Below are 15,915 nucleotides of genomic sequence, written 5' to 3' on the forward strand. Positions count from 1 at the left end.
AGCAGTGTCTTGAAAATGCACAGTATGTTCAGGGAGTAAGAGTGAGTAATCTAGAAAGGTAAAACACATGGTGAGGGACAAAATAGGAAAATCCAGCTGGGGCCAGGTCATGGGAGGCCTGGAACACTATGCTCAGGAGTCTGAACTTTATTCAGTAGCAATGATAATGCCATCAGTGATTTTGGAGTAAAGGTGATGGGGGGGGGGGGGGGGGAATGAATGGAAATTTTGATGTTGAATAGATTAGACTGAATTAGGCAGTATAGGTGACCAAAAAAAAAATAAGACATTATAAATTGGAAAGGATTACTAAAGGGAAAAAAATAAGATGACTGAAGTTACTGGTTTAAATACTGGCAGAGTAGTGCTTTTGGGAGGAACATGTTTTCTGTTTAGTTTTTCTGTTTTGTTGGATAGTGTAAAAAGTTGAACAGAGTAGTTTTACACATAATTCACTGAGACAAACACCTCATTTTATACCTATTTAGTATGTAGTATGTAGCATGATCTTTGAAATATCACCCTGAGCAGAAATGAGGCTGTTAACTTCTTCCTATCTCTTTACTCCTCAATCTCCTTTGAAGCTCATTTTCTTTTGCTTCACTATTTATTTAATCACCAGCATTTCATGTCCTCAGCCCACTTATCTTCTCACTCTATACCATGTTCTTTCCCCTGGGAAATCTCGTTCATACTCATGATGTTAGTTATTATTATATACCCCAAACTCCTCATCATTTATACATCCAGTCCTAAGTTTTCCTGAGCTTCAGTCCCATGTACGCTGCCCATTCAGTCTCCCCTGTGGGTATGGAAAATGTGCCCCAGAGCCAGTATGTCCAAATCCAAACTCACAATTTTCCCACTAAAATCTCATTCTCTTCCTGGGGCCCCTATCTCCAAATAATAACAACATTCCTCCTGTCACATGGATGGAAACCCAAAAATCACTGCTGATACTTTCTTTTCCCCTATTTCCTCATATCTGGCTCATTCCTGTTTACTTCCACATTTTTTCACTTTCACTAACACTCTTTCACACACACTACCCAGCTATCATCATCAATCCCTCTCAAGAACATCCTACATTCACTTTTGGCCTTGTCTAGTCTACCCTCCATAGTATAGCTAAACAAGACTATCAAAATGTAAATCTTGTTTTCTCACCCACACACACCACACCCTTAAATAAAACCCTATGATACCTTCCCATTGTTTCTGAATAAAGTCCAAAATCTTTAACGTAGTCTGTCTATAAGGCCTTGCAGAGTCTGGCTCCTACATATCTTTCTGGCCTTATCTCACATAGCTTCCTTCCTACAGCCACCCGGCTTGTTCCAGTTCCTCGTGTATGCCATGCTCCCTCCCACATACCCACACAGGCCTCCGCTACCTGGAACACCCTACACCCTCTTTCCCCTTTCCCCCAGCACACTTAAATCTTTCCAAATCTTTAGGATTCAGGTTAAATATCACTTCCTGAGGTAAAATTCCTATTTCTCAAAGCACTATATACCACTCCTTTATTACAGATCACCAGTTAAAATAATTATTTCTATTTACATTTCCCCTGCTAGATAAGCTCTATGAATGTACACAGAATGTTAGTTTTTCCTCATCATGTATCCTCCACCCTTTCCCCAAAGCCTGATACATAAAAGGCTCTCAATAAATATTAATTGAATATACGCATGAAGGAATAAGATTAATTTGAATATAGATGATACTGAATATCATATGAATGCATGAAATCATCAAAACAACCTTACAAGGTTCTTTATCCTTATGAGAAAACTGTTAAATAACATGCAGAGTCACACAGTAACTAAGTGCTAGAGTGAAAACAAGGTCTTTTTTGTTCTCAACTTGCATCTTTCTATCCCATCAGAATTTCCGCAAAGGTGGTAAGGTAATTTCAGATGATACCAGACAAACATTTTTAAAATGATGATTTGCTTTAACTTGTATTAGGAAAAAAACCTACCATATAAAATCCAATATTTCTTGAATGTTATTCTTTAGAATGGTGCTAAATAAAAATGAGATTGAAAAAAGTGAAATAAATAATAGAGCAAGGTTATGTGCATATGGCAGAAACTCATGATGACGTACACACACAATAAGATTTGAAAAACACTACAAAGAATTGTCTTCCCAAGAACATACTTCAACATATATCTGAGCATGTTTTGTTTTTTTGGTTATTTTTATTAAAGAAAGCAAAGAGATGAATTTACAAGTAAAATTATAGACATACCTGACATAGTTTGATCAAGTTTGTGGATAAGAGATTTTTTAGCACATTCAACATCAGGACTTGGGTAATCCAAAACTTGCCTGCACCAAACTAATGGGCTAACTGATTTCTGCATTGGTGTAAGTTTTTTCTTTGGTGATGAATACAGCCTAGAAGAGAAACAAAACCAAAACAAAAGGGTAACATTCATTATTAAGCACAAGGTTAAACCACAGGGATCCTTTTGGATAGATTTAAATGGAGGAGGGGAGTAAAAATAATGAACTATGTTTAAAATCATCCACATTTACTTTGTGCGCAGGAAGAAAACGACACTATAACCATCAATATAAACCCAAATCTCAACTATTAAATGAATCCAAATGAGGCTAACTGTCCAGTCCAAAAATGTCTTATTTTTCTCTTTTACTCTCTTTACAAAAACTACGAGGAAACATCTATCTTTAAAATAGTTTATTCTGTTTTCATTAGTATTTAATTAAATCCCTAATATAACCATATCATTAAGTCTTGTCTAGGAGGCAGAATGGAGGAAATACCTTGCCTTCCACTTCCCAGCTCCCTTCCTACCACAAACCACACAGAAATCTACCATTAGTAATTCATTCCTTTTAGTTAAGCAGTATCCAGTCTGTAGCCCTTTTCTCTAACAATATGTCAGAGAAAAGCAACCCTTTAAGTCTTTAATAACTTAGTATGAATCAATTTATGAAATTATGCCAATCTAAGGAAAGAAGGGATGGTATTTTATATGCCCCTGGGTAAGGTCTGCAAAAAGAAAGGAGAGCAGAAGAGAGGGGTGGGGCGTACTTAAGTTTCCTACTTCATAATTTTTCCTCAGATTAGTCCCTATTATGTCAATTGATATTTATTTCAAATGTGACTCCTTGTAAAAAATGCGAAGTTACTTGAATTTTAACTAGAGTGGTTTTTAAATTATAACACTTTAAGTGGATTTATGAAGTAAACAAAATTATGCTTTGATATATCTATATCTTTGAATGTCTCAAATAAGGCAAGGAGTTAATAATTTCACATTTTACATTAATGAAGTCAGGGGAATAAAATGAAGTGTATTCTGGGATAAACATCTCTCTACAGTACCAGGATTGACAACATACTTTCTAATGGCAGTGTGTACATTTCCACCCCTTTGCTCTTCTTTACTCTCTATAACTTAGGTCTGCCACTCACCTCAATTATTTAACTAGAAACAAGACCATCAAGACTAACAGGGAAAATGATCATTTCTCTAGTCCACAATCCATATTCACTTGGAAAAAAAATAATGAGATAGAATCCTGATTTATCAAGTAACTTATTAGCAATTCAAAATGAAAATGAAATCAATGGGGTTCATTCTATTTCCAACTTAAATACTGCAAATGTCTTAAATATCTACCTCAGCATCCTGGCTTTCATTGTGGTAATTATCACATACTGATATTCTATGTTAGCAACTATTCAGCAAGCAGAGTCTACAGACGAATGAGACACATTCATAAAACCACTATGATATTATCATCACTCTTTCAGTATGTATCTTTTCCCTGCACTACTGGATTCACACAATTTACCCACATGAGTCACATGTACTTAGTATGTTCCTCTACTATGAGCTATAAAACTCATTCTAAAAAGTACAACATGAGTGTGCCTCAAAAAACATGCTCGGTGAAAGAAGCCAGACACAAAAGAACATATATTGCATGAACCCATTTATAAGAAATATCTAGAAAAGGGCATGGAGTAGAAAGTTGTTGCCTAGGGCTGGAGGTAGGAATGGGGATGAGGTTTCTTCTTAGGAATGTTCTAAAAATTACATGGTAGTAATAATTGTGGTAAGTGTCATGACTGTTAATACACCAAATTCACTGAATTATACAATGACTTTTATGGTACATAAATTACACAGATATGGGTGAATTTTATAGTATGTAAATTATATCTTGATAAAGCTGTTTACGAAAAAGCTGTAAGGTGCTTTTAGCATCTTTAAAAATACAGAAATTATTATAAACTAAATAAATTAAACATCAATAATTAAAATCAATTAAACTAAAATAGCATCATCTCCCCTATATATCCCATGAATTGTAGCTTTCCTGTTTTTGTCAATGGCACTGTAATTCTTTCAGTTAAAAAAGCTAAAAACTTAAGAGTAATTTTGCATTCCTCCATCTTTTTTATTTCCTATCCTCACCAAAAAGCTGAAAATAAGTCCTGCTGACCCTACATGTATAAACTACCTTTTGCCCCACGATCCCTACAATTACTCCCCTAACTAGCAGTAGAGAATGCTCCTTAAGTTAATGTGGCAACCATTCCATTCCTAGAGTGATGAAAAGGGGGAGACTAATTCAATAATCCCTGGGATATGCCAACCATCTTCTATCACTCTAGCCTCTTATTTCAGTGCCCCATCACTACCCCCACATAAAGTCGGAGGGTTCTGGCCCATATGGTATTGGCATAAAATTACAGTGGCACCTTGGTTTTCAAACGTCTCTGCTGACAAACATTTGGGTTTACGAATGTCGTAAACCTGGAAGGAAATGTTTCGGTTTTTGAACATGCCTTGGAAGTTGAACATGCCACGCGGCTTCTGCTGAGGGCAAGATCCTGAGGCCTAGCTGTCTGTCAGCTGTTGATCCCTCGGTTTTCGAACATTTCAGACCTCGGACAGTCTTCTGGAACGGATTACATTCGAAAACCGAGGTACCACTATTTTTCAGTCAGGGAACCTTTGGTTGTGGTTTCAAAGTACTTCTAAACCTCCCAGAGGACACATGAGCTGGGTTGTAGGATGTAACAGGATCTTCCTTTAGCAAGACCAAGGTGTTCCATCCAGTCCCTGAATTTTAAACAGAAAATCCCAAATTGTACTTTAAGACCAATGCAGGACTGACCTTTCTCACCAGGCTTTCCAAATGCCAGTTTTGACTGCTCTTTATCATCTTAACATAGTGCTCTACTCAGAACAGGTATTTAATAAATGTTTGATTACTCCTAGGATGACCATCCTCCCTAGTTTGCCCAGGGAGTCCTAATTTAAGCCTGTTGTTCTGGCATCCCAGCACTCCTCTGACTCTCAAATAGTGTCCAGGTTAGTACAATAAATTACACAACCACTTTAATTTTTCCTAATTTTCAGGGCCTTACTATTTTATGACTTATAAATGTATATGGAGCAAAGTTACTAGAATACAACAATACTTACTCCTGCAATAGAGCACTAAGTATTTCTGTTTTAAAGTTTGACACCACACTGTTACTATGCTTTAAGGCAATACTTGGGATGATTTTGCCCCAGGGAACATCTAGCAGTGTATGGAGACATTTCTGTTTGGCCAGGGATGCGGCTAGACATCCCGCCATGGATAGAACAGCCCTCACAACACAGAATTATCTACCCCAAAATGTCAATACCCTCATATAAGAAAGTTAATAAAGTCAAAATAATATTTTTAAAATGTGAATGTTTTTAAGAGGAATTAAACAAATCTTATCCTTAATCATTTAGCTTGATATGAGGGTTTTCAAACAATCAATTATAAGCTGTTGGGATGAAATGTCAAGAGTATCACTATGAACTCAATACTTTGGTATGAATTGCAGTCTTGCCACACGCTTCAGGGCACAAGAGGTTGGTAAAACTCAGGAGCTCAGTTTTCTAGCCCATAAAGATAACTGTGCCTTCTGTTCCCACCTACATACTATTGCCACACTAACCTTTCCAAAATACCATTGTTAAGAATACTGAAACACTCGCCCTGGTTGGGTGGCTCAGCTGGGTTGGAGCATTGTCCCATACACTAAAGGTTGTAGGTTTGATTCCTGCTCGGGGCATGTACAGGAGGCAACCGATTGATGTTTCTCTCTCTCTAAAAAAAATAAAATAAAAAAGAACACTGGAACACTCAAGAATATTGAACACTCGAAAAATCTCCTCTGAGCTTTCACAGGCCATTCACAATATGGTCTCCTATGTAATGATTCAACTTTCTCACTTGCTCCCCAACAAACTTCACTTAAGTATCTTCATTGGCTTTCTCTTTATCCCACTCAAATGCAGCTTTTCCTATGCTCTTTGATTCTGACAGAACAGCAAGAAATACTCTTCCATCCGCACCTAAATCTTAAGTATCAGCTCTCACACTGAAGTCCATATAAACTTTTCTTCTCTGAATTCTCACTGTTGATTTCAGAGAACACTGTGTTCACTCTGTCTCCAACCAGAACTTGAAGCACCTTGAAGGCTTAGTATCAAGCTCCAGTCATTTAAACAAATATTTATGTAGCAGCTACCAGTAGCCAGGCATGGTTCTAGACAGGGACTCAAAAATGAATTAAGACAAAACTATATTATTATACCTCACATAGGGTTGGTTGTTAGCCTTTCTCATTCATAGGCTACCATCGAGACCTACAGTGCCTGCTCATTAAGTTTCAAACTTCTAGATTCAGGTTTCTAGGATACATAAGGTTTTGAAAATTTTGTTTCTTAATCCTCTCCAGATTAGCCCTAGCTAAGAATAAAAATTTCACTATGACAAGTCATCCCAAGACCCATTATCTCCCTCTCAGAGGGGAAATTAGCAGGCCTACTCAAAAGATAATCACATTCTAAAATTACTAAATTAAAGTATCCTTTCTATATCTACTAGTTATTAATAAAGACATACAATCTAATCCCATTATAATGATAAAATATGTACTAATTAGGTACGTGCCCTTGACCAGAACTGAACCTGGGACCCTTCAGTCCATGGGCCGACACACTAACCACTGAGTAAAACCGGTCAGGGTGAAATTTTTTAAATACACATTTTAGCTTAGCCATATATCTAAGTAACTATAGCAATTATTTAATCTAAGCTTTAATTTCCTTATCTTTAAAATGGGGGTTAATAAGTTTGACAATACTGAGTTATTAGGAAAATACTATATGTAAGATGCTTAGCATAGTATCTGTAATACGTTAATGCAATACACAATTATTAGGTACTATTAAAAATAAAAGAGCAATAAAAATCACATAGAAGGATGTCCACTCTCACCACTTGTACCCAACATTTTACTGGATGTTCTAACCAGGGCAATTCAGCAAGTAGATAAAGTAAAAGGCATCCAGATTGAAACAGTAGTAAAATTATCTTTATTACCAGATAACATGTTCTTATATATAAAAAAATCCTAAGGAATCCACACACACACAAAAAACCTACTACAGCCCGGCTGGGTGTGGCTCAGCAGTTGAGCATTGACCTAGGATCCAGGCGATCGGGGTTCAATTCCTGGTCAGGGCACATGCCCGGGTTGCGGGCTCAATCAATGACTCTCTCATCATTGATGTTTCTGTCTCTCCCTCTCCTTTCCTCTCTCTGAAATCAATAAAGATATATTTAAAAAACAACAACAAAAAAACAAAACAAAAAACCTACTACAGCTAAAAAATGACTCCAGCAAGGTTGCAGGATACAATGATATCGATATACAAAAGTCAACTGCATTTCTATATAGCAGCAATGAACGTTAAAAAAAATAAAATTTTTAAAAATTAAGAAAAACAGTTCAATTTACAATAGCATCAAAAAGAATAAAATAGTCATAGCTGGTTTTGCTCAGTGGTTAGAGCGCCAACCTGCAGACTGAAGGATCTCAGGTTTGAATCCAGTCAAAGGCACTTACCTTGGTTGCGGGTTCAATCCCCGGTCCCAGTCTGGGTGCATGTAGGAGGCAATCAAAATGTTGCCTCTCTCTTAAATTGATGTTTCTCTCTAATCCTCGGGTGAGGATTTAAAAAAAAAAAAAAAAAAAGAATGCAATAACTAGGAATAAAATTAACAAAAAAATGCAAGATATACACTGGAAATTATAAAGCACAGTTGAAAGAAATGAAAGACCTGAGTGGACAGGCTCAGGGGCACGTCAGCGGAAGTCTCAAAGCACCCAGAGATCTGCCTCTGCCTGCAGACTGTTAGGCTCAGTCACTTAGAGCCTTAGGCTGTACTCCTTAGCTGTGCTTAAACTCCACAGGGTGGGGCAAGAGGGGTTCCAATGGGTGGGCTATTGCTTCTCCTCAGGCTGATGCTGCATGAAGGTGAATGCTCTGCCAAAGAAGGATGGCTTCTGCAATATGGGGGAATGACTCAGGACAGGGCCCCTGGCAGTGACCTCTGGACCTTCTTCCCAGGACCATCAACCCCAGACCCTACTCATGCAGCTCTATTCTGCTCTGCCCTCCCTCTGCCAGAGCCCAGGGTAAGTGGCTGCAAATGAAATTGTGTGTGTTGGCCCTTTAAGAGGGTGCCTGTGTTTCTAGTCATCTCTTCTGATGGAGAGAAGCCCCACTGCTTTTCACAGCCAGATGTTATGTGGACACCTTTCCCAGTGCTCTTGGATGGGGAGCCTAGCTTGGGGTTTAGGCCCTAAACTTCTCAGGGGGAATTCTGTGCAGCCGAATTATCCCTCCAGAACTTCAGTTGTCACCCGTGGGAGCACGGCCAGCCCTCTTGCACCTCTGCACTTCCTATCAGTTTTGATGTGGCCTCCCCTGTAAGTCCCTAGTTATAAGGCTTCTTTCCAGCTACTCTTCAGTTGGTTATTAAGGATGACTTTTCTACACTTTAGTTGTAATTCTAATTTGGTCCTGCGAGACCGTGAGTATAGCTTCCACCTAATCTGCTGCCATCTTGGATCCTCCCTAGGCAACTGACTTTTTATAAGAATTCCAAGACAATTTAATGGGGACAGAAAAGTATTTTCAACACATGGTAAAAGAACCACCAGATACTATCTACATGCAAAAAGAAAGAAGTTGAACCCCTACCTCATATTATGTTACAAAATCAAAATGGATCAAAGCAAATGTTGGCAAGGATCTGGAAAAATTGGAACCCTTGTGTTAATGCTGGTCAAAATGTAAAATGGTGTAGTTGCTACATAAAACAGTATGGTGTTTCCTCAAAAATTTAAACATATCATTACCATTTGATCCAGCAATTTCACTTCTGGGTATATACCACAAAATAAAAGCAAGGACTTGTACAGATATTTGTATGTCCATGTTCATTGTGGCATTATTCACAAGAGGCAGAAGCAATTCAAGTATCCATCAATGAATGACTGGATAAAGAAAATGGAATAGATACAGACACACACACACAACTGAATATTATTCAGTCTTAAAAAGGGAAACCACATCATATGCTACAACATGGCTGAACCTTCAGGACATTATGCTAAGTGAAATAAGTGAGTTACAGAAATACAAATACTACATGATTCTACTTATGAGGTACCTAGAGGATTCAAATTTAGAGACAAAGTAGAATAGTGGTTGCCAGGAGCTGGGGGTGGGGGTGGGTGGGGAGGGGAGGTAAGGAGTTGGTTTTCTGTGAGTGCAACATTTCAGTCATGCAGGACAGGAGGGTTTTGGGGATCTGTTGTACAACAATGTGTATGTGGTTGACAACACCAAACTATATATTTGGAAGGCTGAATTTATGGAGGTTATTTTTGCCACAAAAAAACACATTCCACATTTGAATATAAACTTCATATATAACATATAAGCTTAGATTTGGGAACAGAAAGATTTAAGTGCTATTTTCTCTTGCCCATTGAAAATTAAGAAAAAACAAACAACAACAAAAACCAGAAGGAAGGGAATTCTGAGACATGCTACAACATAATGAATCTTGAAGACATTGTGGTAAGTGAAAAAAGCTAGTCACAAAAGCACAAATATTGTTATGTCTGAATAATATTACCCCATTTTGTCTATCCATTCATCAGTTGATGAGGATTTGGGTTGTTTCCACCTTTTGACTATTATGAAAAATGCTGCTGTGAATATTTATAAGATTTTATATGGATATGTTTTCATTTTTCTTGGGTATATACCTAGAAGTGGAATTACTAGATAAAATGGTAATTCCATTTTTAACTTTCTGAGAAACTGCCAAACTGTTTTCCACAGTGGCTATACCATTTTACATTCCCATCAGCAACATATGAGGGTTCCAGTTTTTGCATACCCTCACCAACACTTGTTATTGTCTGTCTTTTTTGTTATTGTGATTCTGATTTGCATTTGCCTAATGACTAATGATGTCCAGCATATTTTCATGTATTTATTGGCCATTTGTATGTCTTCTCTGGAGAAATGTCTGTTGAAACCATTTACCCATTTTCTACCTGGCTTACCTGACTTTATTTTGTTAAGTTGTAAGAGTTCTTTATATATTCTGGATACTAATCCCTTGCGAGAGAGATGATTTACAAACATTTTCTCCTACTATGTGTGTTTTTTCCGAATTTCTTGATGGAGCCCTCTGAAGCATAAAGTTTTTAATATTATGAAGTCCAATTTATCTATTCTTTCTTTTGTTGCTTGTGCTTTGTGTCATATCTAAGAAACCACTGCCTAATCCAAGATCATGAGATTTACTCCTCTGTTTTCTTCTAAGAGGTTTATAACTTTACCTCTTACATTTAGGTCTTTGATCCATTTACATTTAGGTCTTTGATCCATTTATCATGCCAAAATATACATAATATCAAATTTACCACATTCACTATTTTTAAGTGTATAAGTTCAGTGGCATTAAGTACATTCACATTGTTGTACAGCCATCCATCTCCAGAACTTTTTTATCTTTTCAAACTGCAACTCCAAACCATTAAACAATATCCCCCTTTCACAGCCTGTGACAACTACCATTCCACTTTTTGTCTCATATCTGACTACCTTAGGTAACTCATATAAGTGGAATCATATAATATTTGTGCTTCCATAGAACACAGAAAGTAAATAAGTGGAGTTGGGGTATGGGGGAAATGGGAAGTGACTGATAACAAGTTGGAATGTTTTGTGGGAATGATGAAAATGTTCTGAATTGGACAGTGGAAACAGTTTCAAACTTCGTGAATATACTAAAAACCAGTGAATTATATACTTTAAACATCTAAATTTTATTGTGTATGAATTTTATCTCAACAAATAAATACTTAAGGAGAAAAAAAATTACATTGAGCCCTCGCCAGTGTGGCTCAGTTGGTTGGGCATCATCCAGGGCACAGAAAGGATGCCGGTTCAAATCCTGGTCAGGGCACATGCCCGGGTTGTGGGCTCGATCCCCAGAAGGGGGCTTGCAAGGAAGCAGCCCACTGATGTTTCACTCTCACGTTGATGTTTCTCTCTCCCTCTCCTTTCCTCTCTCTCTAAAAATCAATAAATATATTTTAAAAAATTGCGTTGAGAGGGTTAGTACAAAAATACTGTAGCAAAATATGCAATGATACTAGATACCAAAGAGTAGGCAGAAATATTCTTCTTTAGCTCCTGTTTTTCTGCCAATAGTTTGTTCAAATGGACAGGCTGAATAAACATTCTTCAAAGGAAACTGAAGTTGAGTTGAGGCAATGTGATAGTAAGCCTGAAAAAGGTTTAGCTCTACCCCTCCAAATAATGGAAAAGAACGAAAATACTGTCAATCTGAAATATGTCAATCTGGAGTATCATGACAAGATACAGAGTGTATCTGACCCTCCAGGCTCATATTAAGCATAAGTAACAGAATTTAAAACTGTTACTTAAATATCTGGTTTCAAAATAATAGCATTTAACTCAAGCAATTATATCCAATATACATTGTCTGATCAAGTGTCATCTAAAATGCTGAGTACAGTTCTGGGGAGAAGGTGTTGGAGGATCACAATCCAACAAGTCTTCAAATACTTTAAGGAGTCAATCACGTGGAAAAGATATACTTGGAAAAAGCAAAAAAATAATGGGAACAGCAGAGGCTTTGGTATCATAAGGACCTGGTTTCAAATCTGAACTCCATCACTTACTGTGTGTCATTTGAAGCTTGAGAGATTATGTTTCCTTACCTAGATAATGATACCTACGTCATAAATGGATAAAAATTAAATGCAGTTAAGTGCAAAAATGTTTATAAGCTGCCTGGCATAGCCTGACACACTGTGATACACAATGATGCTAGTTACTTTCTTTAGACTTTTCCTAGTTGTTCTGGAATAGTGTTTTTCAAACTGAGAGTTACAATCCATTACTGGGTCACAAAATCAGCTTAGTTGGTTGTAACCAGCATTTTTTCTAAAGAAACAGAAAAGAAAATGTCAGAGGGTACCACATGTATTAAAAGTAACTAGAGTTGTATGAAATTTTTGTTTCAATTATTCATATACATGTGTGTACTAATCTATGATGTAAAATGTATTTATCATGAAGCTAGACAAAAAAAAGAAGTTGTGAAAGCCACTGCTCTAGAGCACTGTTTTCCAAGTATGTTCTATAGATACTAGTTCCTTAGGAGCTGAAACAAGTTTAGGAAACCATAACACTTAGACATTTACTATATTCAGTACACATTAGCATATCAAAAAGTCCAACATTTAAAAAGTCTGTTTATTTTTGTTGAACCTCGATTTTCCCATATGTATTTGACCTCAAACCCACCACTACTTAGTCAAACAGTATCTACTAACACATTCTGGACTGGCATTATATGGTATACACTTGGGGGAAAAAACATTCCTTTAGATGAAAAAGAAGGCATAATGGGTATAAGTTGCAGAAAGTAGATTATTAGCTCAATAAGAAAGAAAAAACTCTTGACTCTTTGAATCTTCCTCCCCACGCCACTAACACCCACCACTTCCAACTTATACTCCAAACACATGTCCCAAAGCACTTTAAAGATATTTATCAAACTTTCAATTCACACAATTTTTTTCATAAAAAGTTTAAGACATCTACAATAGTCAAAAGCAACTTCTAGCATAGCATTTAAGACTTGCTTTACCTCAACAAACCCTGGACTCAGAAACCAAAGCTGCAAGATTTAATCAGCTTCTCAAAGTGGAATCAATGTGTTCTAATAATACATAATCTAAAATGGGCTGATGAGTGCACCTAATCCTCATTATTATCATCACTTGGAAAAGGCACGTGATGACATTCAGATGATTCTGGGTTCTTTTAAAGTGTATACATACCCAAGATTCCTTTGGGAGGATGTGATTTCACACTAATATGAAACAGTCAATATCATAGTTCTAATAATATCTGTTATCACTTAATAAAATAAAGCCTTGATATATATTCAAGAGTACCTCTGTAATTCAAACCTTCCTAATTGGGAGTTACAAATATCTCTGCTCTAGCAGTTGTCAGAGCATAAAATTCCCTTCCCACTCTCCCTCCCTCCAAAGCTACCTCTCATCCTTCAAGTTGGCCTCAGCTACTTTGGACTATTATTTTCCCCCCAATTTCTGAACACTCTTAGTACTTTTTGTTCATATCACTCTTTCTGGCAATTCACTGTATACATATATCCAGGTTATTTAACTACATAAAACTTGGCTCCCAACAAGCCTGTAACTGCTTTAATGAACAGTGATAGACTTTTAAGAATCTTTAGAATCTCCCCAAGATCTTGTAAGATCTTGTAAATATTTCTTGATTTAAATAACTAGGCTTAAGAGTAACAGCAGCTAGTCCTGGAGAGTTTACTACATGTCTGACACAGTGCTAAAAGCAAACATGGATTATTTTAATCTTCACAACTCTGTAGAGTTAAGAACTATTATTTTCTCCATCAAATAAAGAAAGTAAGGCTCAGAGTAACTTGCCCAAGGTCATACAACTAGTAAGTGGCAGAGCCAGGGCCTGAATCCAGTAACCACCTCCGTACACTGTCAAGTTGCAGCCAGGCAATAACAGAGTCCATGAAGGATTTCGATTTCACTAACTTAGAAGTTTCCATTTCAACAAAGAGTAGAAACATTTTAGCTAAAAATTAAAACCTGGTAAATTAAGAGAAAGAATTTCCCATAGACAACTTTATGCGGTTGCAATAACATATGAGGGAAACCGTCTCCCACGTCCTTTCTATTTATGGAAGTGATATTACGGTGTGGGTCTCACAATTTTATCAAGAAGTTGGCTTGTGAAAATACAGCTTTGGCTTTCCAAGAGCCCTATTTAAAAATGGAAAGAAAAGATAGATGTGACAACTGTCCAGCTCCAAAAAAATGCCAGACCCAATTCTTGTATAAAAAATAAGAGCCAGGGCTCTAGTTCCACCCTTGACTCTCCACACAAAGCAGTACCATCCTCTACTCTCTCCACACAAAGCAAGCTTTACCCCACTACTCAAAGGGGAGTGCTGATTCACACGGTCTCCCCCTCGCCACGAGAAAGGTACCCCATCGCCCACTCGTCCAGAACACCGACCACTGCACAGGCTGAGGCAACTATTGTCTGCTCCCCGCTCCCAGTGATCTCTCATCAAGCACACCACTCCCCAACATACAAAATGCCCAGGCTACCATCCCAAAGGCAGTATTTCATTTCACACAAAGCAGTTTCCCACCTCCGACTCCTCCCACTGGCTGTGCCAACCCACGGACCCCAAAGGGATCCGAACCCCAGAGGGTCCACAACCCAGAGGAGAACTAGCTTCTCAGCCCTCTCCGCTCGCACGCCTCGAATCCCCAACTCCAGCTGACCTTTCCCGAGCCAGAGCGAGAACACCCCGAGTCCCCGCCAGGGAGTGGACCCAGCTACACAAAGCGAGGTGTCCCTACCAGGGGGACCCTCGGAAGACGCTCCCCGCCCCCGGGGCGTCCCCGCCCAGCCCCGGCCGGGTGCCCGGCGCTCACCAGCTCTCCTCCTCCTCCTCCCAGCCTGACAGGCGCTCCAGCTCCTCCGGCCGCAGCGGCTCCACCTCGTCCAGCAAGCCGCCCTCGCCAGCCGCCAGCAAGGAGGTGGCGTCCCGCAGCTCCTCGCTACTCGTCCGCCTCGGGCCCGACCCGGCCCCGCCGCTCGACTTGACGTTGAGGCCCAAGGGGAAGCCCCGAGGGGACGCCGAGCCGGACGAGGGAGTGGACGCGCCGGCCCGAACCGGGCTCCCGGGCCCGAGGGAGCCGGCGCCCTGCACGGCCCCCGAGCGACTCCTGAGCTGTTCGTTCTGCTTCTCCAGCTTCTTCACCAGCTCCTGCAGCTTCCGCACCTCCTGGTCCGCGTTCACGTTGGAGTTAACGTCCTCCATCCCGGCCCCGCCGCCTCTGCCACCCGCCACCCGCTCGGACTCGCAGCCACAGGCAAAGAGCCTGAGCAGAGAGGCGTCGCCGCCTTCGCCGCTCACTCTAGCCGAGGCGCCGGCATAGAGCAGGGCCAGGCCCCACCGCCAGCGTCCCCCCAGCTCGGGTTCCCAAGCGCCGCTCGCCCCAGCCGACCCGCCTCATCTGCGCCGGCTCCAGGATTGGGGGAGGCGGCGCCAATATCCGGCTGCGGCCGCCATCTTCCCTCCGTCCCTCCGCCCCCCGCGGCCCGGCCCCGTCGCCGACCTCAGAGCGTCGAGGGTGGACTCGGCCGGGGCGGGCGCAAGGAGGGCCGGGCGCCGAGCTCGCGGCGGGGCGGGGCTGTGGGCGGGCCCTACGCCGGAAGGGGCGTGTCCGCGCCGTGGGCGGGGGTGGGTCGCCGCGGGCTGGCTCGGTAGAGGCGTTCCCGCCGCAGGCGGGGCTCGAGCCTTGGGGATCGACTCTTCCGCGGAGGGGAGTGTGCACTTGGCCCCGTGGGCTGAGCTCGCGAGCCCGGACTGGCTCATCCTCGCTGCTGGTCT

The 15,915-nt window shown here is 40.1% G+C and overlaps 1 protein-coding gene across 2 annotated transcripts in view; it reads right to left on the reverse strand.

The window, feature by feature from the left end:
- Positions 1 to 15,600, reverse strand: part of SLAIN2 (SLAIN family member 2) — a 58,869-nt gene extending 43,269 nt beyond the window's left edge. For both annotated transcript variants that reach the window (XM_087827576.1, XM_016207718.2), the window contains exons 1-2: positions 14,954 to 15,600; positions 2,258 to 2,406 (exon numbers count right to left, since the gene is read on the reverse strand). In XM_087827576.1, the coding sequence (XP_087683702.1) occupies positions 2,258 to 2,406; positions 14,954 to 15,342 (538 nt within the window). In that variant the 5' untranslated portion in view covers positions 15,343 to 15,600. The remainder of the gene's footprint in view (positions 1 to 2,257; positions 2,407 to 14,953) is intronic.
- Between the last annotated feature and the right edge of the window lie 315 nt (positions 15,601 to 15,915).

This window comes from Miniopterus natalensis, chromosome 1 (assembly GCF_054644295.1).
Source record: "Miniopterus natalensis isolate mMinNat1 chromosome 1, mMinNat1.hap1, whole genome shotgun sequence".
Taxonomy (NCBI): domain Eukaryota; kingdom Metazoa; phylum Chordata; class Mammalia; order Chiroptera; family Miniopteridae; genus Miniopterus; species Miniopterus natalensis.